Source organism: Bemisia tabaci, chromosome 3 (assembly GCF_918797505.1).
Source record: "Bemisia tabaci chromosome 3, PGI_BMITA_v3".
In the NCBI taxonomy this organism is placed as follows: Eukaryota; Metazoa; Arthropoda; class Insecta; order Hemiptera; family Aleyrodidae; genus Bemisia; species Bemisia tabaci.
Genome location: NC_092795.1, coordinates 16,659,602 through 16,683,313, shown reverse-complemented (window position 1 = coordinate 16,683,313; position 23,712 = coordinate 16,659,602). Strand labels below are relative to the sequence as shown.

General features: G+C 40.6%; 2 protein-coding genes across 2 annotated transcripts; both read right to left on the bottom strand.

The window, feature by feature from the left end:
• Positions 1-377: 377 nt before the first annotated feature.
• LOC109044220 (maltase A3) lies at positions 378-22,571 on the bottom strand. Its single transcript, XM_019061806.2, is given in 3 exon segments — positions 378-2,790; positions 2,793-3,644; positions 22,414-22,571. Coding segments are annotated over 2 exon segments (1,743 nt in total). The 5' UTR covers positions 3,621-3,644; positions 22,414-22,571; the 3' UTR covers positions 378-1,875.
• LOC109044219 (maltase A3) lies at positions 6,728-11,878 on the bottom strand. Its single transcript, XM_019061805.2, has 2 exons — positions 11,450-11,878; positions 6,728-10,554 (listed from the first exon to the last, which is right to left on the bottom strand). The coding sequence occupies exon 2, from the start codon at positions 10,526-10,528 to the stop codon at positions 8,780-8,782; it is 1,749 nt and encodes a 582-aa protein (XP_018917350.2). The 5' UTR covers positions 10,529-10,554; positions 11,450-11,878; the 3' UTR covers positions 6,728-8,779.
• Positions 22,572-23,712: the final 1,141 nt, after the last annotated feature.

Sequence of the window (23,712 nt, the reverse complement as noted above, 5' to 3'; positions counted from 1 at the left end):
TTATTTCGCAGGAAAATTGAATGACCTTTGAATTGACGTATTTGGGGGTCCGAGCCCCCCCTTAAAATTAAATCGAAGTGATTTTTGCAATTTTTACTTAAAAGTGGACACAATTTGGTAAATTTTCCCGTTTTAGTTTTTTCTTTACGATAATTTGAACCGGAGTTATGATTTTTTGAAAATAGGTCAAATTTGACCTTTGACCTATCATAACTCGGTCAAAAATTAAGATATTGATCTGCGGTTTGCGCCAAAATTCTTAGTTTTTTATGCTCTTTCGAATGATGTATCACAAGATAGGGGTTGCCATTTGAAAAAAAAAAGTTGGGGGCCCCTCGCGCCCCCCCCTAAGGGGGGACCAAAATTTTGACCCCCCCAAAAGATGGTCCCTTTTGAGATAGGAACATTCCCAAAGTTTCATTTCCCTAGCTCAATTCGTTCAAAAGTTAGAGGGGGGGTCGGGGACTTTTCGCTCACCCTGTATATCGTATACCAAATATATGGACTACAACAAAGAGCTCATTATTTGATCGATCGAACCATTTTAGGTGCTGCTCCTGAAATTCTCCGACATAATACGCACAAACGAAATCATCACTATCGACAATATACTTTGCTTGGAACATGTAAAGAAGATATGTCTAGAGATCCTTTAATGAAACGGTAAATATTTTAGAGAGTTATTTCCCGATTATCGACGGCTGAAGTCGAAGGGCGCGTAAAGCTCCAATGCAGCGGTTGAAAATCTCCGATTACATTTTCCTTATTTTCTTTTAAAAAATGCTGACCTGTCTCCATTCAAACTTCCTGTGGAGATTTTAAACTGAGTGAACAAAAATGCACAGAATATTTCAAGAGTAACATTTGGTCAGTTCTTTTTAAAAGAAAAAATAGGGCATGGTGAGACATTGACAACATCGCAATCGGAGACACGCATTTCTCGAGTTTTGACATCGATAAAAAAGTAAAAATCGCAAATAGTTGCTTTTTGGGAAAGAGTGAATGAAACTAAACCAGAAACTTATTCAATTGGAGATAATACTTTTACAGAAATATATGTTTTGTTTTGTCACTCGCTCGCTTCTCCTCTCGTCCTTGGCACAGAAAATTCTCAAGAAGTCACAGGAGGCTTGATTCGTAAATAATCGAGTACATAAGTAAGACTTTTTGCCCATCCTTCAGTTTGAAGGAAATCTCTAAGATCATTTTTCGTGGTTTTAAAATGTTTAAGTTTTAAAATTATAAATCGCGTGGCTTGCTGTAAGTGTACGATTTGGTGGGGATGAAAATAAAACGTAAAAAAAATAAACCACTTCGATTAAAATAGCATTAGAGATCTTTCAACTATTTTTAGTATAAATTATTATGGACACAGCAAAAACCTATTGAAATTTTTTGTAATTTTGGATGTTAGTTCGCTACCGCAGAATTTTAATTACTGGTTTTTCGTGAAAACTAAAATTTGACTTATAGAAATTAATCGAACATATTTCCATTATATTAATTCTGATGATAGAATGACAGCAAAAAGTTAGTAAAGTGGGGACTTCAGCTGGCAGTCATGGAGTCATGAGACATATAATTTTCAAGATTTTGTAGCAAGCAAATGCTGCAGAATTCTGTCCTTTTGAAAGTGAAAGTATAATTTTACAAAGGAATCTTCACCCGACCTCGAGTAGCGCTTGGAAAAAAAATTCAAACGGTCCCATCTCCATATTTATACAAACGAATAATGACTACCTGAGTACTCCCTGAAAAGACAAGAGAAAATTAGTGAATCTAAAAGGTACAACGATTGACTCATACACATTGATGCCAAATATGGCGAAATTTCAAGACAAAAACCCGGCCTTTCCGAGAGCAAAACTATAATTATCACGAGGGAATCTTTTGGTTCGTCAAAACAACGCCAGCCTTTGGTCGTAACTTAACAGCAGCGACATCCACAACTTCATTGTCGGAATACTCAGAATTCATACTCGACGCGTAGACCGAGAGCTTGATCTCCGGCACTCGCAGAAGCTTGGTCATGTCGAACGCTTCGTAAAAACTCCCAACATTCACCACTCCCAAAAACAGGGAATTCGGCTCCAGAAACCGCTCTACCACCAGAATATTCTTACTCGGGGCGTAAATTTTAAGGGAACCGCGCTGGATAGTCGGAACACTCTTGAGTCGGACAAGCCGTTTGTACACGCTATGATGACTCTTCGCACTTTTCTTCTGTTTTTCAAAATTGAAGTCCCAGTAGTTCGGGTGGACCGGGAGCCACGTGGTGCGATTGGTCGAGAACCCGGCGCTGACGGAATCGTCCCACAGGAACGGAGCTCGCTGGGGGTCGCGCGAGTAGATGAGGAACAACCGCTTCCCGCTGTTGATGCCCGGAGGGTCGACGGTTTCGGACCAGCGGATGTACGGGTTCTGCATGCCGATCTCATCCCCCATGTACGAGATCACGGTGCCCGGGAGGAGGAACTGGATCATGTGGACGCTGTCCAGCATGTCCCGCCCGAAGCGGGTGGCCGCCCTCGGCCGGTCGTGGTTCCCGATCACCCAGTTCGCCCACCTCCCGGCCGGCATCTTCGCGTACCAAGAGTCGATGACCTCCTTGAAGAGGAAGGCGTTCGTCTCGCGGTCCACCTCCGTGATCAGGAGGAAGTTGAAGGGGAAGTGGGCGCCGGCGTGGGTGGCGTTGCCGTAGTAGCGCATCTTCTCGTCCAGAGGGGCGTAGTCCTCCGTAGCCACGAACCTCGTGCCTCCGGATTTGTTGCTGCTCTTCTGGTACTCGTCTATAAACGCTCGTAACGGTAGACAAGGTCGTAGGTCCCCGGTTGGTCGCGGGTGTAATCGTGGCGGAGGTAGTCGACGTTGGTCGGTTCCAATCCCTCGGCATACGACCGTGGTTCATCGAGGTACCGGTCGTCCTCCACGAGGGTGAAGACGGTGTCGACTCGGAAGCCATCGACCCCCAGGTCGAGCCAAAAGCGGAGGACTTCCTGCATCTCCTTCATGACGGCCGGGTTGCGGTAGTTGAGGTCAGGTTGTTTGGGGTGATACTGGTGGAGATAGTACTTCTGGCGGTTCTCGTTCCAGGTCCAGGCGGAGCCCTCGAAGTAGGAGAGCCAGTTGGAGGGCGGTGTGCGGGTCCCGTTGACGTACTTGGCGTCGACCCAGACGTAGTAGTCCGAGTAGGGGGCGATGTTCTGGACGGACTTCTGGAACCACTCGTGCTCGTCCGAGGAGTGGTTCGGCACGAAGTCCATGATGATCCTGATCCCGCGCGAGTGGAAGGCCTCTCTCAGACGGATGAAGTCCTCCATGGTGCCGAAGGTGGGCTCGATGGCGCGGAAGTCGGAGATGTCGTAGCCGTTGTCGATCATGGGGGATTTGAAGAAGGGCGATATCCAGATGGCGCCGACGCCGAGGTCTTTCAGGTAGTCGGCCTTTTGGATGATTCCGTTCAGATCGCCGATGCCGTCGCCGTTGCTGTCTTTGAAGGAGCGGGGGTAGATTTGGTAGATGACGCTCGTTTGCCACCAGTCCAGAGGTGTGTCTGCCGAGATGGAGTGGAGGAGGATACACTGTGCCAGTGCTATTAAGGGGTATCTTATGTTCGCCATGATGACTTTGGGACTGCAAGATTACTGCAACAAAAAATAATACATTCTTACGTTAGATGTTTGTAGTTCGATGCGGGAAGGTTAGTTATATGTTGAAAATTATTGTCAGGGTAAAATGACCCAAATTTACAGTTCATAAAAATGTGAGTTATTTTCAGCTAGAAGCTAACAACCTTTTTCTCGAAAAAAAATGGCACATTTGCCATAGATCTACAAAATTACAAACTGACCATGAATATAAAAACACGAAGAAGTGTCACCTGTTGTTGTAATTGCTACAAGATTATATCTTCACCAATACTGAATGTAGAAATCGTAAGTTTTGATACCTCTAAATTAAAAGGCCTCGATAAACGATCAAAGTTCCGATTTAAGTTATCGCTCCTCTGGCGTGAGGACGTACATTAGCGCCCTTAAACTGAGACCATAACGGTCGAAACTGCAGTAGCGGCACAGGAAAACCGAAAAACCACGCGTTGACGCTACTTCAATATTCAGCTTCCATCGCCTTGCTAAGGCGCAGGAATACAACTATTTGAACTCTCCGGAACGCGTGAGGTATCACGCCTCAATTGAAGGCGTTTTCGAATCTTCTGTATTTACATGACGAGATTTTCCAAATTGATTTGCATTATATTGTTGATTTGAGTTCCCTTTATTATTTAGTGAAATTACTCCTGCTTCTTAATTTTTAATTATTTTGCAAAAATTATCCATTTCAAAACAGAGCTCACGTGAAAGCGCCGCCGTCCTTTACGTCAGAGAAGCGACAAAGTCATACGAAGCTTGTCGGGAGTCATCAGCCCTTAAATCGTTACTTCACCATAGGTGTGGTTGGTTATTTTGCTGTGGAGGAAAAGGGTCTGGTCCCCCTGTCATCGGGGAAATAGGATACCGTTTGGTCCAAAAGGTGTCGAAAAGGGTATCACCCGGAAAATTATTAAAATTTTGACTCTAATTCAAATCATTTTGAAGTTTAAATGGCGCAAATCTTCTAGTAATTTCTGCCCATAATTACGCTATTTTAAGTATTTTCAGCTCAAATATTTTGATATTGTTGTAGAGAGTTTCACTGCAACCGAAAGTTATCGTTGACGAAGTTTTTTTTATCACCCGACAGGATTTTGGGAGGGGGCGAGGAGGCTATTTTCAATTCTGGGGGAGGGGGCAATCTCCCCTCCCCCGTAGTCCCCCAGCTACGTTCATATACTTCAAAATATTTTCAAATGAAATCGTGGAAGACATGTTTCGTCCGGCAAAAAATGATGGATGGTAGCACTCCATTTTGATCAAAATTGGACGCCTCATCGCTGAAAAGGGCATTCATGCATGAATATACTTCGCTACTAAAGGGGTACTGTCCATTTACAAGTAAGTGATTGCGATTCTTCTGTAATGATATCGCAACCTGTGGAGAAGGTTAATTACTGCAAATGCTTTTATTTTTTCTTGGAGAATTGCTAAAAGCAGGATGCTTCACTACAGGGCAGTATCAAATAACTTTTCAATTTTGTGTATCATTTGTCATTATACTACCGACCGTGACCTTAATAAAGTTTCAAAATCCGTGCAATAGCATATTTCGGCTTTACATTTTGCATCATAGACCTACTATTCCTGGCTCAATTCAGAAACAACCTGTCCGCCATATATCCCTGTATGAAAATAATTGCTTTTTTAGGTGGCTCAGAAATAGTACTTCCTGCTTATTGCAAAACGCAGCACATTTGAAAAAAAATAAATTTTTTTACATGGCTTGTTTTCATCATCTTTAACTTCAATACTGAAACGAATGAGAAATGTGTTTGTTCAGACATATTATTACCGAGAATTTTGACGTCTTCTTGATAATCTATGGTATGGACGTGCTCTTAGGACACCATTACACTATGTGTAAAATGTCCCAAATGTGATGAAAAATACTTCAAGGCAGCAGAAAAAATTTCTTTATTTTTTTGTATTGTTGTTAAAGCAAATAAGAACAAACCATGTCAAACGGAAACGGCTTTTCACTCCTAAAATTACCGGTGAAATTGGTTTTTTTGTAAGATCTATAAGGATGACGAATCAAAGCTCTGGGACATTAAAGTTGAGAATCATTTGATCTTATCCCAGATATCTTCCTCTTGCGCGTCTTTAAGAAACAATTATTTCTTCCACCAAGTGAGGAAGAGCAATACTTACCTCATCATGAATAGTTTAGGCGAGAGCCATAAGAACTCCTGTATTTTTGAGCTGTAAAACTATTCAGACACGATTGTTGTGCGGTATTGCATACTCATCGCCTCGAAGGAAATTTCTGCCCGCTTATTACAGAAGCTATATTTAGCACTTTCAAGTATAAAATCTCCTCTTAAGTTTAATTTATTTAAAAGCGAATCAAACTCATATACTGCTTTAGAAATGTGAATATCACTAGGGTACTGTTATAAATCGGTTTGAACACTTTAAAATTTGGGGGAGATTCACAACAAGTTTTCAAGCGTAAAGTTACCCACTTTTCTGAAAACAGTAGAAAAAAATTGCGACTCGAAATTCAGTAGAACTGATTTCGATTCAGTCGTCCTAATGATACCTTTTCGTTAAATCTGCAAAAGACTGTTTCAAAATTTGTGTCGTTGCCAGCTATATGCATTTCATTGATGAAGTTAAGATTTTCCTTTGCAGATTGAGGAAGACAAATTTTCCTTCCCATTCGTAAGTTGCTTTTTTTGTTTGCTTGCTTTTTTAAATTCTTGGAATTCTGAGCTTTAGTAAAATGACCTAATTCATCATGTAGTAGCAATGGTAAAAATACATTTCCACGCAGGGAATTAAAATACTAATATTACTTCAGGCAGCTTCGCTAATATTACCTCTTGTTGGCTGTCAAGTAACGTGATGAGTAGTTTGTCCAACAAGTCCAACAAGATTGTCCAACTTGTTGGTCAAATGATATTGTCGAGACTTTGCTTCAAAGTAAACAATGAGGTAATGACAAGGGTTGAGCGAGAGGCTGAGCTCTAAAAGTGGAAGCCCGCTGAGACGCTGAGAGAGGATGGTCTTTACTTTTATTTTGATTTCAGACTAATTATTTTAGGACGAGGTTGTAAGAAAAAACGTAGGAATTAATTTCATCATATATTATTCCAAACATGAAAGATTAATTTCAAAGAAGAATTTAAAACAAAACAAAAATAACAAGAAATATATCGTACAATAATTATAACATCAACATCGCATTCATAAAATATGAAAAATTATGGGTAACCTTGATTTAGTCTAAAGCTTCACAGAGAGTTTTGTTAATATCGCAGTCTTAGAGATCTAGGTATAAGAGTAAAATAAACATATCCATTACATATTGTGAAACTAACACATTTTCCATTCATCAAATGAAAAAATAGTGGGTTCAAAAAATGTTGAAAAGTGAAAAAATTATTAAAATAAGAACAAGATATTTGAATTCGTGATCCTTAAATCATACTTTCCTTTTGAAATTCCTAAAAATCAAGTACATATTTACTTTTAAAACGCTCTATTGCCCTGTTATCCTGGGTGCTTTAGGTTGAGTAAATTGCATGCACTATTTATTCCACTTCTTTATTTCTTATGCGACATCTTTTACGTACGCACATTACGACATATTTTTATTGAAATCTATCGCGGGTAACTGCTATCATGTGATTGTCTCAGAGTCTATGAAATAACCACATGAATCAGTCAGAATTTATTTAAAACCCAAAATATTTATTATGAGTATTCGTGGTGTGATAGGAAGTGTGTATGAAAAATGTGATAATAATTTGGCAAAATATGAGTATTCTGAGCTAAATAAGATCATACGCTGAGTTTATTTGTAAAATCCAATACCGTCAGGAATTGCTATGACTGGATCGTAAGTGTGCTGCCAGACTTTGGGTCGGACAATGGAGTAAAAAATTTCATCGTTTATTTCTTTAAAATTTCCATCGTTCGTCCCACCTGGAAAGAATTTTTTGATCGATTCCAAAATTCTTATTAAAAAGTTGTAAATATTTACATCGTGAATTTTGTACATTTTGATTATTGGTAGGAACAGAAAAGCAACTTATATACTGAGTAACAAGCACACAAAAATGAGAAAAAAGCATGTCATTCTCTGAGGATGCGCCTATTTTGACTTGTAAGAATCTTTTGGCCAATTTGTCTTGTAGAGGGAAAATCACGCGCATGAAAAGCACGTTATGTGGTATGGAGCATAATTTTCCTTCATTAGAACGATTAGGCATAAGCATCTACGTCAAAATAGTTACGTTATAACAAATCGTGGCGCTCACGTTTTGACGATGGGCCTTTCGGCTGACTGTAATTCCACAGTTGATGTACCCACAACTGGAAATAGATAAACAAATTAACTACGCATTCATTTTGAGATGAAATAAAACATGTAAAAAACTAAAAATGTACCAAAAAATTACCTAAAAGACGGTCTGCAACACTGTTGCCAGCACGTCATGAAGTATGAAAGAGTGAGTGAGAGAAAGTGAGACACTTGCGTTCTGATGATGCATCTTTTTTCTTAGTTATTTGCAAAAAAGTATCTAACTTTTAGTCAAGTAACGAAGTGGTGAAATATTTCTGGGTCCACACTATTTTACGGGGAAAACAAGGCCAAGAATTTCAATTAGAATCAACAATTTTGATCTCAAAGCTGTCTGAGCTGAATACCCCCCCCCCCCCCCCCGGGTCTTATACTGATACTTATTAAAACTCAAACTTTGTGAACTTTTTGGCCTTGTTTTCCCGCAAAATAGTGAGGACCCAGCACTATTATACCACGCTGTTACGTACACTGAAAAAAAGCTCCGGCCGTGGAAGCCGGGCTTACGGGCTATGTAGACATACCGTCCGCGTCTCGGGCTCTGAGGCCGACAGTTCCAGGCTTATCACCTGGAGCAATCGAAGCTACGGCTCCAGCACCCGGTACTTTCGGCATCTGAGCCCGGAACGCACGGTATGTCTCTATAGCCCGTAACTTTTTTTTTCAGTGTACAGTTCGGGCCATTTTCCCTCCTTTTAGTAAATTTCACAAGAGACTGCTCCTAAAATCAACTACCGAAAACTGTGGTTGCGTGCTGCAGAACACTTAAAGTATCGTCGCGTTCCTTCATCACCAGTGCTTAAAATGTACCTTCCTATCAGTCGACTTTATTCTTCTGATTCGACAGCACCACTCCAGCTTTCGGTCGCAACTTAATAGCGGACGCATCCACAGCTTCATCCTCTTTATGCTCACAGTTCATACTCGAGGTGTAAACAACCAACTTGGGTTCCGGTAGGGACACGTGCTTCGTCAAATCGAACGTCTCGTAGAAACTGCCGATATTAACGACCGCCACGAAGACGGTCTTCTCTTGACGCCTCTCGATGACTAAAATATTCTTATTCGGCGCAGTCAGCTTCACAGACCCTCGCTGGATAACCGGGAAGCTCTTCAGCTTTAGCAGCCGCTTGTAGATACTAAGATGACTCTTGGGGCTTTTCTCCTGCTTGGCGAGGTTGAAGTCCCAGTAGTTGGGGTGAATCGGCAGCCATGTCGTACGGTTCGACGAGAACCCAGCGCTGAGGGTGTCGTCCCACAAGAACGGGGATCGCTCGGGATCGCGCGAGAAGCTCGTGTAGAGCCGCTTGCCGCTGTTGACACCCGGAGGATCGACAGTCTCCTTCCACCGGATGAAGGCGTCCTTCATGGCGATCTCGTCGCCCATGTACGTGACGACGGTCCCGGGGATGAGGAACTGGATCATGTGGATGCTGTCCAGCATGTCCCGCCCGAACCGGGAGGCAGCTCGCGGTTTATCGTGGTTCCCGATCACCCAGTTCGCCCACCTCCCGGCGGGCATCTTCTCGTACCACGAATCGATGAGGCTCTTGAAGAAATCCGCCTCGGACTGCCTGTCCACCTCGGTCGTGAGCAGGAAGTTGAACGGGAAGTGCGAGCCGTTGTTGGTGGCGTTGCCGTAGTAACGCATCGTGTCGTCCAGGGTGGAGTAGGCCTCGGTCGCCATGAACTTCGTCGTCGTCGGTTTCGTGCTGTTCTTCTGGTACTCATCGAGGAAGGCCCTGAACTGGTAGATGACGTCGTAGGTTCCGGGTTGGTCTTTGGTGTAGATGTGATCGAGGTACCCGATGTTGGTGGGCTCGAGGCCGGGGATGAAAGAGCGGGGCTCGTCTAGGTACCTGTCGTCTTCGACGAGGGTGAAGACGGTGTCGACTCGGAAGCCATCGACCCCCAGGTCGAGCCAAAAGCGGAGGACTTCCTGCATCTCCTTCATGACGGCCGGGTTGCGGTAGTTGAGGTCAGGTTGTTTGGGGTGATACTGGTGGAGATAGTACTTCTGGCGGTTCTCGTTCCAGGTCCAGGCGGAGCCCTCGAAGTAGGAGAGCCAGTTGGAGGGCGGCGTGCGGGTCCCGTTGACGTACTTGGCGTCGACCCAGACGTAGTAGTCCGAGTAGGGGGCGATGTTCTGGACGGACTTCTGGAACCACTCGTGCTCGTCCGAGGAGTGGTTCGGCACGAAGTCCAAGATGACTTTGATGCCTTTCTCGTGGAAGGTGTCTCTCAGGATTTTGAAGTCCTCCATGGTGCCGAAGATGGGCTCGATGGCGCGGAAGTCGGCGATGTCGTAACCGAAGTCGGCCATCGGGGATTTGAAGATGGGCGAGATCCAGATGGCGCCGATCCCGAGGCTTTTGAGGTAGTCGGCTTTCTCGGTGATGCCTTTCAGGTCCCCGATGCCGTCGCCGTTGCTGTCCTTGAAGGAGCGGGGGTAGATCTGGTAGATGACGTCAGTTTGCCACCAATCCAAAGGTGCCTCTGTGGACGCGTGCTGGGCAACCGTGAGCAGCGCCAGCAGCGCGAGGACGCCTGCCGGTGTCCGGTTCATTTTGGGCTACCGGTAAAATGAGATTTCTGGAACAAGATAGAAATGCAGTTGTATAAGAGAAAATCAATAGGTGTCTTCAGTAATCAAAATACGCAGTTGAGTAGGTTGTGAATCGCAAGAGATTAGATGGAGTAATATTTTGATATTGAAAGTAGAAAAAGTCGAAACTCCATTGCAACGTTTAAAAATCTCTGAACATGCTTAATTTTTTCAAAAGAGAAGTAACCATAATATCTCCTTTAAATTGTACGGGAAAATTTGGGAGAAGCGAAAAAATTCACAGAAAATTTCAAGAAACATTAGGGGCTGGTTATCTTTCAGGAAAATGAGACGTGAGCATAAAGTAATTACACATTTTTTTTTTATTCGTTGGTAACAGCTCAGGGGAATCAGCATTGAATGTCGTTGCATCATTTATAGTTGTAAGTAAGCTTTTACTCGTGGTGAAGATAATTTTATAATAATTCCTATTATTGCTATAATACCATAAGTATGTAATAATTGAGCCATAAAAATATAAAATTAATTAACACAATTACTTGTTGGAAAAAATTCAGTACTATTGTGAGCATTTATATAGAGCCACTACAGAAACGAGGAGAGCTACCACATAATTACCTACATCAAATTATTAATAAGATAAGAAAAAAAACTTTGAAAAGCTTATATTACTTCGATTTAAAGTTTAACCCCCCCCCCTAAGGCTGATCAAAATTTAGAAATGCAATTACGCTACAGTGTCTCTCAACGATATTTTGATGATTGAAAGAAATGAAGGTATCAAAGGATAAAAATCCTATTTAACCAACTTTTATGCTCAACACCTTCGTGACAGAGTAAGTATGCAATATTTCTGTAAAAGCAGAAATAGTAAAAAAGAAGAGGAAAAGAGAAAACTAGATAAAGAAGATAAAGTTTTACCTTAAGTGAGACAGAGGCAGGTGAGAAGAAAGATTGACATAGAAGAGAAGAGTAGACCCAACAAGGAGACGAAGAGCGAGATGAAAGAATCAATACACAAAAAAATTAATACAAATTTTTTATACGAAAGTAACACGAATCATGCGACGCACCAAAAAGTGTTATTTGCAGTCGAACTCACTATCCAACATATCAGACCGAAGGGGTTGCGTAAGGTATTTCACAAAATGAAGGGAATTTTTCTATCGTTGACGCGTTCAACTCGACTAACGCGAGCATGTTGAGAAGCACCGGCCCGCGCGCGACTATTGTATTTTCCAAGTGACAGAATCACAGAGACAACGGAACAACTGAAGTCGCTTTAACGTTTATTCACTGCAACAGTTTTCCATTCAGATGCCCTTATCACGATCGCCCCCGAAGTCACGCTCATGAAACTGTGACGCGTGGAAACGTAGAGTCACCTAATTACTTGACATAAAATAAACGTGATAGCACCTTCTATTTTGGACACCTTCACAAAACGTACTTCCTCATTAAATAAATAGCTGATTCGCTATCTATCGTCTTTTATCGCGCTTGTTCTTTCAGTTCTTTCCATTCATTATTCGTCGTGTGCAGCGTAGCGCAAATAGGAGATTGCTAGGTTGCTGACTCCAGTCCTCTCCGCACTATCAATGGAACGGCTTATTTGAAGAAGGGCGGAAAAGCTAAAAGTCAAGTTTCGAGGAAACATGAGAAAAAATAATTCCTCCAACAATGGGCCTGTTGCATACAAGAGATGCAGCCGTGCGAATAGACTTTTTAGAGGTTAAACGACACGAAAACTACGATGGTCACATTAAAAAAGTCTGAAATACACTCCTTACTGCGCAATTTGCGTTGTTGGGAACGCGCTTTTTCGAATTTCCCGCGTCTGGGGGCAGTTTTCTAACGGAAACAATTAACGGCAACTCGCGGCTATTTCCGGTCAACTAAAACTGACAACATAACCTAAAAATCGGAGCTCGTGACATCGTGAAATGAGGTGTGGAAGGATTGCGTTGGATATTTAAAAGTTGATCGATTTGATTACCGCATAAAGCGTATATGGACCACTATGGGAGATCACGTTGGGTTTGTAAACAAACTGAAGGAAAAAATAACAACAACAACAACGACTCGGCATCTTCCGGAAATCACCGAGCCCGCCGTTTGCTTGTTTTCGGTGATTAGAAAACTGCCCCCAGACGCGGGAAATTTGAAAAAGCGCGTTCCTAACAACGCAAATTGCGCAGTAAGGAGTGTATTTCAGACTTTTTTAATGTGACCATCGTAATTTTCGTGTCATTTAACCTCTAAAAAGTCTATTCGCGCGGCTGTATCTCTTGCATGCAACAGTCCCATTCTTCATACTTTTTTTCGAAAAATCAATTAATATTCTTCATACTATCTATGATAAGACCACGATCACATGAGAAGAAAAAATTAGAGGGCTTTGAAAATCATTAAATTTGACACGGAATCACCTTAATATTTACAGAAAACACAATATATTTTCCTTTAATACATATCTTTGTTCATTAATTTAAATGAGAATAGTCCATGCAGAGTGTGCAAGCATTTCAAAGTCATGAGTTGAAAAACGCTGACTCTGCGAGTTTAAATATTAGAGCCAAACAGAGCAGAGCGGCGCGGCGGCGTGCAGCCAGCGCGAGAGGCTCACTTAGCGCCTACAAACCTAACGGGATACTTCACGCGTTGCGCAATGCGTGAAGTATCCCTGTTAGGTTTGTAGGCGCCTATGCGCGTTTCACGCTGGTCGCCCGCAGCGCCGCGGAGTACTACAGCGTTTCAAGCAACTATTTCGAGACGTAGATGTTGCACAGTATCATACGGGGTTGAAGGCGCTCCAGCGTGTCAAGAATGACAAACTTCCCTTAAGGGTTGTAGCTTTCCTTGCAAAATAAATCAAGATACTACGTTACAAAAAGAGAGCGATAATCTAAAAAAAACTCACTTAGTCCTAGCATCCGTATTTATCAACGTTTAGCATAATTTTTGAATTTCATTAGAGAAAAATGTGACTCGATTTAGGCAGAAACATTCTTGAGTATGCGTCAAGAAGATTTTATTTATAATCAAGAATAAAATAGCTGAATGAAAGCGGATTTTTGCTTGATCTAAGTGACTTTTTTTTATTTAAGAATTCTTTTTTCTCTAAACAGGCACTATTTTCTCTATTGATTTGAAAGGAAATCTTCTCGGCGGTAAATTTGAGCATATTCCTGCTTGGATCAAGTCACTTTTCCCTCTAATTAAGTTAAAAAATCATGCTAAACGTTATTGGATCCAGATACTAGGACTTAGCAAGTTTTTTGACTGCAGCTCTCTTTTTTTCGTCGTCACTCGATTTAATTTGCGAGGGAACTTCGTGCTTTTGAAAGATGCCATCAATCATGATACGTTGGGGTACCTTCAATCTAGTATGACACTTTGCAACATCTTCATGGCGAAATAGTAGTTTGAAGCGCCGTCGCGAAGTTATCGAACATAGGAAAAATCTAAGAGCCTTTAGCTGAGGAAAATCAAAAGATTCATCCGGTTCAAGTATAAGAAGATGGGATTTTCTTGAAAAATTATTAAGTCCTGTTGCACCAAAGAGGTGTAGAGAGTTTTAGTGAATTTTTCCTCATGGAATTGACGTCAAAATTCTCCGTTATATATTTGTTTCCGTTTGGTCAATCAAACAAACAAAAAACGAGCAAACCCTCATATTCTTCCAAAGACATTATACATTTCATCCAAAACCGTCGTGAGCAAATGTTGTTTGTATTTACATGTTGACCGATTAACTCTGGGTCTCAATAATTGGTAAGTGGACCGAAACTCCCCTGCTGGAAAAACACGTGGACTTAAACTACTGGAAAAAACAAGTACTCGGACAAAAAATCGTTGACGAAATGTCCTATAACCAATTTCAAACTTGACGCGTTGCTCGTATGCAAACATGGCTACTGACACCACTGTTTACATGTGTCTATGACTTGCATCATCCAACGGGCATAATTTACCTATCTTTGTCATGAGTATTTTGGTGTGAGAGCACTTTGTTTCGCCGAAACTTGAAATGCCTCTGACCTCTCATTATCAGGATGAAAATATTCCATATAAAATTGAACAATTATCTTGGTTGAAACTATGAATTTCCTCGATGAATGAGGGGGTGGTAGCAGCATTGACTTTTTCGTCTATGCCTCAGCCTGTCGATAAGGCTCACAGCTGATAAACTGTGACCTTTTGGCGGCCTTGCCGAATTACTAGTTTTAACCATTAAGTACTGCATAAATCACTGGAGGAGGCAAAAGGTCAGTTAATAGCATTATATTTTAGCGAAGATATAAAATAATCGCGTGAGATTTTCCCCAAACTCCTTTTTTTTCGACAAAATATTAGGTTTCTTCCGTGCTGCATATTCTTGATAACATTACTCGCGTGTTTGCTGCCTCTCACGTTTTCGTCAATCTTTTTTTTTTTTTTTTTTTTTTTTTTTTTTTTTTTTTTTTTTTTTTTTTTTTTTTTTGTTCATTCATTAAAGCAATGTTTTGGTATGATTATATGTATAATTCTTAAAATCCAATCGCTTAAAATTCCAAAAAAATGCTTGCTAAAACTATCATTAAATTATTTTGTGATAAAATTTATTTCAATAGCTACAAATTCTGCGTATATTTTACGGTCAATGATGACCAGCCTGAAATCCATGAAGACCGATCGATATCGGCCATTGACCCGATTCTGGACATTTGTTGGCCAGAACGTATATTGTTGTTGAATTATTTGCTCGTTGCAGATTTCCCAAAAAATTGCACATTCAAAAGGGCTGATTGACCATCATAACTGCCTCTTTTGGTGTGAGTTTCCTTCGCCACCCAAGAATATTCTTTGAATATTCCATCTCAAAACTTCTACCTCTGGCTTCGTAAAAAGTGAATAAGAAGTGGAAATCCTGATGTGCCACAATCAAAACATTTGCTTATGTAGTTTCGATATTAATATAAATTTAGCCAAATTTTTCTCAATCCTAATCATTCTTGTGAGCGTCCTACTTCAATTTGGATCTCCTTGATACAATTTCTGGAATACATTCGACGAGCACGCTAATGTTTTGCGCAGCACGTCGTGATTTCACTCGATCGCTTCTTACGTAAACAGGGTTGGTTTCTTCAGGACTCTAATCTGCGCACATTGTGTGTATTCCTACGTCCATGTACCGGATGCTGATTCGTCGCTGAGTCAACGACGGAACAATTCCAATATTTGCCACAAACAGTGCGTACATAGCTCATTAATTTACTTGACAATGAACTCGGAATTTTTTGCCGATAGAGGCACGCGTGGAAGATTAGGTACACTACGGAGGTTTTGAGAATATATGTCGTTGACGCATCGAGCCTTGAAGAAATGCAAAAATTTCGTTAAAAGAGGGTATGCCTACCTTGAAACACTTTTTACTCCGTCAATATAAATTAAACAAGTCAAAAGTTGTTTTTAGGCAGCATAATATTTTCACTGCCGATCATATAATTTCACCAAGACTTTTTTGCTTCCAAGTAAAACAGGGATAAAAATAAAAATTATTTGAGGCACTTTTCAAACTGAATGTGCATATTTTATTGCAACGTGCGGTTGTGGGCATCGTAGAGTGAGGTTAACGTTATGAAGCTGTTAAGCGCCTTGTGACCCTTAAACACAATAAATTGTTTACATTGACAGAATTGTCAACTTTTGGCGAAGCTCTGATGCATATTCTGAGAAATTATCTGCGAAGAATTCATTTTTAACGCAAAAAAACCTTTAAATTCGAGCAAAATTGAAAATGTAGGACTTCGCCGTAGAATTGGGAAGCAAGGGAGAGGAGAGTATGGGCACCCTTGAGAATAGATCATAATAAGCGCAAAGCCTTGCTCGGATTTTTTTCTCTTTATATAGTGAGCGATAGTATTTTCCAATTTAAACCATTGGAATCTTTTAATAGCGAGAATATGATTCAGCTGGCATCAATGCTCAATACGTAAATGGATTAGCATCATATCTAGCACAAATGCATACTGGTCAAGTCTCAGAAATTAGAACGAGTGAGTTCAAAGTCTTACCTATTAATTTATTTTTATGCCGACGTTTTTAACTGCTTGTACGCATGTTAAATTCGAGGAAATAGAAATGTGTTATTGCCAGCATGATTGCTTGAGCTACTTCTAGGTCAGTATGTAATCATTTAAAAAATTAAATATCTACTTTATAGCCTGAAATAAGAGGAAGATATGAAAGGAGAGGTTCTCAGCACATTCTCTCACTTAAATTGTACCTATCTCGTAAGTTTTACTTAGAGAAAATACCCTACAAGGATTTCTTAGGACACAGGTGCAAATTTTTACGAAGCAGCCCGGGACAATTGTATAACATGAAAAAGCCCACAAGGAGAAAAAAAGGAAACAAGGCTAAAATGTTTCGACTCAAAACTGATTCATTTGTAGTCGGAAAATATATTAAAAATTACAAAATATCTCGGGTTTTTAGTGTTGTATTTTTAGCCTTGTTTCCCGGTTTTCCCCCAGGTTTTTTTTTTTTTTTTTTTTTTTTTTTTTTTTTCATATTTCTTAAGAAATATAGTTTGACAGTTTCGTCAAAACATTACAGAGGCACACACCTGTTAAAATCTTGCTGTTTCCTCTTGGTAGCTCATCGCATCATTTTCGCCAAACGTTAGACTCAGCTCGCTCATGGGTGTCAACAAGTTATTCGAGGTGTCTTGATAGTTCCTTAAATGGTCGACACCGGCATCCGAAAAACTCAATCCCTGCAGCTCGTTCAAGTTAGAATTCCTCCTCGGTTTGCACTTTTTGAAAATGTCCGAATAGTCGAAGTCCTCCCTAAGAACTTTGGCCATCCAATCCGAAGTCTCCTCTTCCGCCTTGCGATGATTCTCCCCGTCATTACGAGCGGAATAACTTTTGTTAATATTCCTCACGTCATCCCTGCTGTTATAGATTTTCGTCGTGTAGATTTTAATTCTAACGGGTCTTCCACCGATCCTGTTCATATTTTTCGACGAGCACCTCCGGTTCCGTATAGAGTAATGCCTCTCAATTTCATAATTCCTGTTCAAGTCTCTCGTCGAGCCTCCTTCGATTTCGCACTCTCGATATCTCGCTGGAGATCGCAGTACATTCGCATTGTTCTTGATCCGCGTTAGATCCGTATAGCTCCTATCGTTATCGTAATTGAGATTAACATCACTTTGAACTACTTCGATTGTGTCGTCGTTAACGTTTATATAATGATCCAGAAATTGACTTCCAGCGGGCGATATATTTTCGGATAATTTCGGTTTCGGAAGCGCCACTCTGGGGTAGAACTTGCTGCTCTCGAGCTCGTTCAAGTAATTCAACTCCCGCAGTGACTGGGAATGCCGCGAGATCTCGTTGCTGTTCCAAGGCTGGGGTTTCAGGTGCGAGCTTTCGGCTGACGCTCTGCGGGGATACGAGCTTTCGTCGAGGGGCTTCGATGACGTCACGCGATTATCGGGCTCCGGGATGGCGCAACTCGTGTCGATCTCCAGGACGTCGTCCAGGAAGGCGCAGTCGGCCCGGGACCAAAATATTTTACAAGGGTCCGGTTTGGCCATCATCGTCTGGTAGCCCCGCGAGATCCTGCACGATCGCAGCTTCGAGTACCCGCGACACTGAGCCACCCACTTGTCCACTCGCGAGGCGAGCCATTCTGTTTCGTTCGATAACCACATCATCTTGGAAGGAATCCTCTAACTCAGTTCCGTTCCTAATTTAGCGACACGAAGGTGGCCCGGAATATTGACGTCTACAGCACGAATTTTGAAAGGAACGTTGAAGAAGATTCAACGAAAAAGGTGAACTTGGTGGCGGTGAAGACACTCAACAAGAAATCGACGAACAGGAGTCCATTCATTCTGTGTCTTTAAATAATCTTAATTTTGATCTTAGGTTAATTAAGTACTGATCAACATTAGACAAGAGGCAAAATTCAATTGAATCACTGCATTTAAGTACCAATGTAGATCAAGCTAGGAGGACCAGCTATTAGAAGAACTATCTTTAGCTTTAGAATCTAAGGACGGAGGATTTAAAGCTTAAATCCTTATTAAAGATAAGTGAGAGTCTTTTAAAACACTGCACCCAGAGAATGAGCACCAATAAATGAATTCAGAACTGTTAACCGATTAAAATCACCCATTGAGTGGTAACTGTCCCCCGACAAGAACCGAAAATCAATGAAATGAAGAAGTTTTTTTGATCAATCGGATTGATTAAGGTGAAAAATGAAAAAAAAATGAACGAATCAAATCTGGCTCAAGACACTCATCGAGGGATATTAGTGACCGAATTCTGGTACCCCACGTGGGTTTGATCACGACACCGCGTCCAGACAACGATCACTGATAATTATCCTGGGGACTGATCACTGGGGGAAGATTTTCGTAGCCGCTGAAGTGGAACTGAAATATTACTATGAAGGGACGATTCGAGGGATGTTGGAGCGGCGCGATCATTATTTAATTGAGGGAAGCTTTACGAGGACGACGTTGAGGCGACGAGCGTCGGGAAGAGATTATGCAATCATACACGAACAACATTTCCCCGCTTAGGCTGTGGTTGTACAGCTTCCCGAATGGCGAGATATCACCGCCGTGCTAAGGAAAAACGCCGTATGAACCTTCAAACGCTGCCAAATTTCCTATGATAAAACACGAATTTTCTGGCAAACTTATGGATATTTTTCTTCTAATTTTTCAGATTATTTTGTTCGCAATTTCACCTAAAGTTCCTGAAAATTTCAAGGAAAAATATTCATTAGTTTCCCTAAGAATGAACGTTTCATCGAAGGATATTTGGCAACTCTCGAATGTTCATACAGCGTTCTTCCTTAGCATGGCAGATCAGCGCCTACGTCCCTGCTTTTCGACGCATCATTGGGCACCCGAGCATTCCGTGTACCCGAGGTGAGGGAATGCAATATGAGCCACCCTCAATGAATGGATGCAGTGCTCCAGGCACGATTTCCGGGACGATCATACAGTGGATCGAGTCAATGGGAGAGATCGGACGTGATTTAAAAACTTTAAAAGCGTATATCTACAATCAACACACATTCTATTAAAATGTTGACGTTTTTAAAGTAGTTTCTTTGGTTTTTTCGTTAAATTTTCTATGAAAAGCACCCCTTAAAATTAAAATTGTGATGAGATAATCGTAAAATTTTACAATTTGTATCAAAAATTTTATGTTCGACTTCCTCCATTGACTTGATCCACTGTGCGACCTGTGAACGAGGGGATAACATACTAATAAGGGAGATCGATGGGTACACGGACTTTATATCCACTTTTTTTACGTCCACAGACTTTTCGTCCACAATTTTTACGTCCACAGTTCTAAAGCCCACACTTTTGTTAAGTCCATTACTTAAACGTCCACTAAGTTAAGTCCACAAATGTAAAGTCCACTAAAATCAAATTCAAGCGTCATATTTTAGTCTGTGTGTAAAATTATATTGACAATATCGAAATGAGAAAATTAAGAGATAATGAGGTGGCGTTAGCGTAACTCATATTTTAAAGGAAATTTTAATTTCTTCTTTTGGTTCATCTTTTCAAATTGTCTTTGGTAAATACTTGGTTTCATTTCTATCCTTGAAATTTCCGATATAAAATATGCCTTAAATGCACATTCTTTTTTTTAATGAAACTGATTACTTTATTTTAAAGGCATTTACATTTTTAAAACGTGGTAAATATTTGTGAAACCTTTTCGAAGCAATGGCATCGATATGAATCTCAATAAGCCGTAGTTGTGATGAAAGAAACTATACAAAAATTAATAAGAGAGGAGAAAAACTAAGAAGCACGCAATTTTTCGTTTTTAACTTATTTGTACATCGGCCCTCTTGAGTCAAATACGTCCAATTGTGAGCGTTCAGTTGCGCTACACCACGCTGCAGCACAGTAAAAGCCCAAAACATAAAAGAATAAATTTGAATGCTGACTCCGCGAGTTTAAATATTAGAGCCTAACACAAAGCGGAGCGGCGTGTTAGCAGCGCAGAACGCGCACTGGCGCCTACAAACCTAACGGGATACTTCACGCATTGCGCAACGCGTGAAGTATCCCGTTAGGTTTGTAGGCGCCATTGCGCGTGTCACGCTGGTTGATTGCCGCGCAGCAACGCTTTATAATTAAGTAGGATGCGATGACCAGAAAGAGGCTTTTACGTCAAGATGTTAATAATCGAGTTTTTCAGATTTATCTTGGGAAGGTTTTGGATGAATGCGAGTTTTCGAAAAGAGTCCCAAAATTGACAAAGTTTAGGCGTTTTGGAAATTTCTTTCGCGAGTTTAAAATAAGTAAAATCCTGGGATAATTGCTTTTCAATTTTTGTATGATTATGCAAGGGCGGACATCAGAGAATTACGGTCGATTTTTTCATGACAGTGAGTAGTTCTCAGCTGAATTTCAAGGCTCAACCTCGTTTAAAGGGCGCTTTCATGTACGTTACTTTTCATAGGACAGAAGAGAGAATCATAAGAATATCGGTCCGAGATCACACGTTTAACATATCTGAACACATTTTAGAGGAAATCGTATATTTTTATCGCAATATGATTTCTTTAAAATCAAATATCATTTTTAAGTTGGTAAAAAGTAAACTTCAAAACTTAAGTTTAATGCCCTAATAAATACAATACGACGAGAGTACAAAAGCATGCAGCGGTATTTAAACATTGACGTCCTCCCACTTTGCTCCATTGGAAAAGTGCCGATCGATACAGTTCGTTAATTTAATTAAATACTTAACCTATTCATTGACACAGTGGACTCGAGGCGCAAGTAAGAAGTCAGATTTGTTAAATCATAAAGCACAACAAACAATCACATTCGACAATCACAAGCAAAAACTTGAAAAAAATGCATTCAAATCTCGCTTTAGTTTTAAAATTTAGAGAAAATGCAAGCAGAACTTAATAGAATAAAGCACGAGTCCTTGAGTAAAGAGATGTCCAGAATCTCTAGAGTTTTGGAAAATATGTGACAATGCAAAACTAAACGTTGAAAAATTAACATTTTGCGTGTCCACACTACTGACGTCAAATTGTGCACGTAACGGAAACGACGCCTTTGGCTTTAAAAAGTTCACCCTACATTTTTTCAGTAAACACTTTATTTTCATTTAAAAATGTTCAGGAGCATCGCATAGAAGACAGAAACACGATACCTAACAACACAAGAACACCTCTCCCCCTCCCCCCCCCCCCCCCATTAAATTTGTGAAACCGCAAACTGCAGTTAGCGTAACAACACTTAAATGAGGGGCTTGCAAGACAAGACGCATAAGTGCAGTATTTGCTATTTTAAGAAATACGTGATTGAAGTTTCAGAATTCCATGGATCCTCATGGCGGAAAGAAAGTTTAAACTGACTTTTCGATGCTTAAAAATCGGAATATGGAATTGAATTTTTCTTAAAATATGAACTAAGACTAGTTTTAATTGAAATCATTTATATCTCAATTTTCTTTAAAAACTGCACTTATGAGCCTTGTCCTCCAATCCCCTCGAATGTTCTCGCGATTTTATTTTTGTTGATTAATTTTTTAAAACACAGTCAGATTGGCGAATTTGAAACGGGCGAATCAAACGAAACGGGGAAACTGACTCTCGTCCGGATTTGCACAAAATTTTTGGATTTTTAAAAGAACAGATCACAGTTACAATATTGGAACTATTTTTAGAGCGGTTTTTTTCCCCCGGGGAGGTAGTTCATTGAAGTAAGCACAATTTGTGATAGGGGTAACAGCAGCACCCCTAACCGAAACAGAGAAGAACGACCCTTAATTTGTTACAAGTTAGTCATTTTTGGTATTGCTGAAAAGTATCAGGAACGCAGGACTTACAATTTTGTGGCAAGCTCCGAAACGATAGATCCAAGGAACGCACAGATAATCACCAAACATCCATGTCAGAGTGCTTTAGACTAAAATCAAATTCGCCACGCGCGGTGCAGCGAATCTGATTGCTGCGATTGATCGAATGAGGCGAAGACTTTAACTGGCTGAAGCTCAGTCTCGCACGAGATAATCACCTGCATGAATGGACCAAGGACCGTAGGTCAGCGATGCCAAATTTCATCAGATGCAATAGCGTGTGCATCACTTACTTACAATTATTTGGAGAAATGTGTATGACCCTACGTATATGAGCAGTTTACAAAGATCCGTACACAAGGAGAGTAGGAGAGGGGAGGGGTCATCATAGTCGAGCAGCTGATCAGATCGTCAACTCCGGTTCTTGATTACAATTGGACTACATTTTGCAATTCGGAACAATAATTTCTGGCTTATCTGTAAAAACACGTATGTGCATAAGGAAACTGATGGTACATACGTTGTTTCTAAGCTGAGCCAGAAATTATAGTTCCTATTTGCAAAATGTAGTCCAATTTTCATTTGGATTTTAAGGTGATTCGTCCAGCTCAAGTGACGTGGTCGAGCTTGCGTGCGATACATCGTATCGATCAGGTCAAAAATCTCAGCAGCTTTAAAATTTATAGTAAAAAAAAAGGACGATAGTCCCTGCGTATAAGCCTAAAGAATTATTCTTTACCAAAAAATCGGCAAAATTCAAAGAAATGAAAGCAGAATAGTGTTTGGAAAAAAACCGCGCATTTGATTCGACTATCGATTTCTGTATCGAATGCGAGATTTCTTTCCAAACACTATTCTGCTTTCATTTCCCTGAATTTTGCCGATTTTTGGGATTAGAATGATACTTTAGGCTTGTGCGCAGGGGCTATCGTCCTTTTTTTTTACTAAAAATTCAAAATCTGCCGAGATTTTCGACCGAATCGATGCGATATGTCGCATACCAGTTTGACCACGTCACTTGGTGGGCTTGACGAATCACCTTAATTCAAGTAAATATAATAAGAGAAGTGTACCTTATTATTGAAGTCGGAAAATAAGGTACCTGCCAGTAATTTAAATACAGTGTTATTTGATTAAATATTTGTGTTTGGCCACTACAGTCCAACTAGAAATTTTGTTAGCTGTCTGGGCACATACTAATCAATGATTCCACTTGAATTAAAATTCTGAATATTTTTCTGATTTTTTACAAGATAATGTGTGGGCAAGACTTTAACACAACATTTTAAGTAGGTACTTAATTTCCACCAAAAAAATCCATTTTTTTTC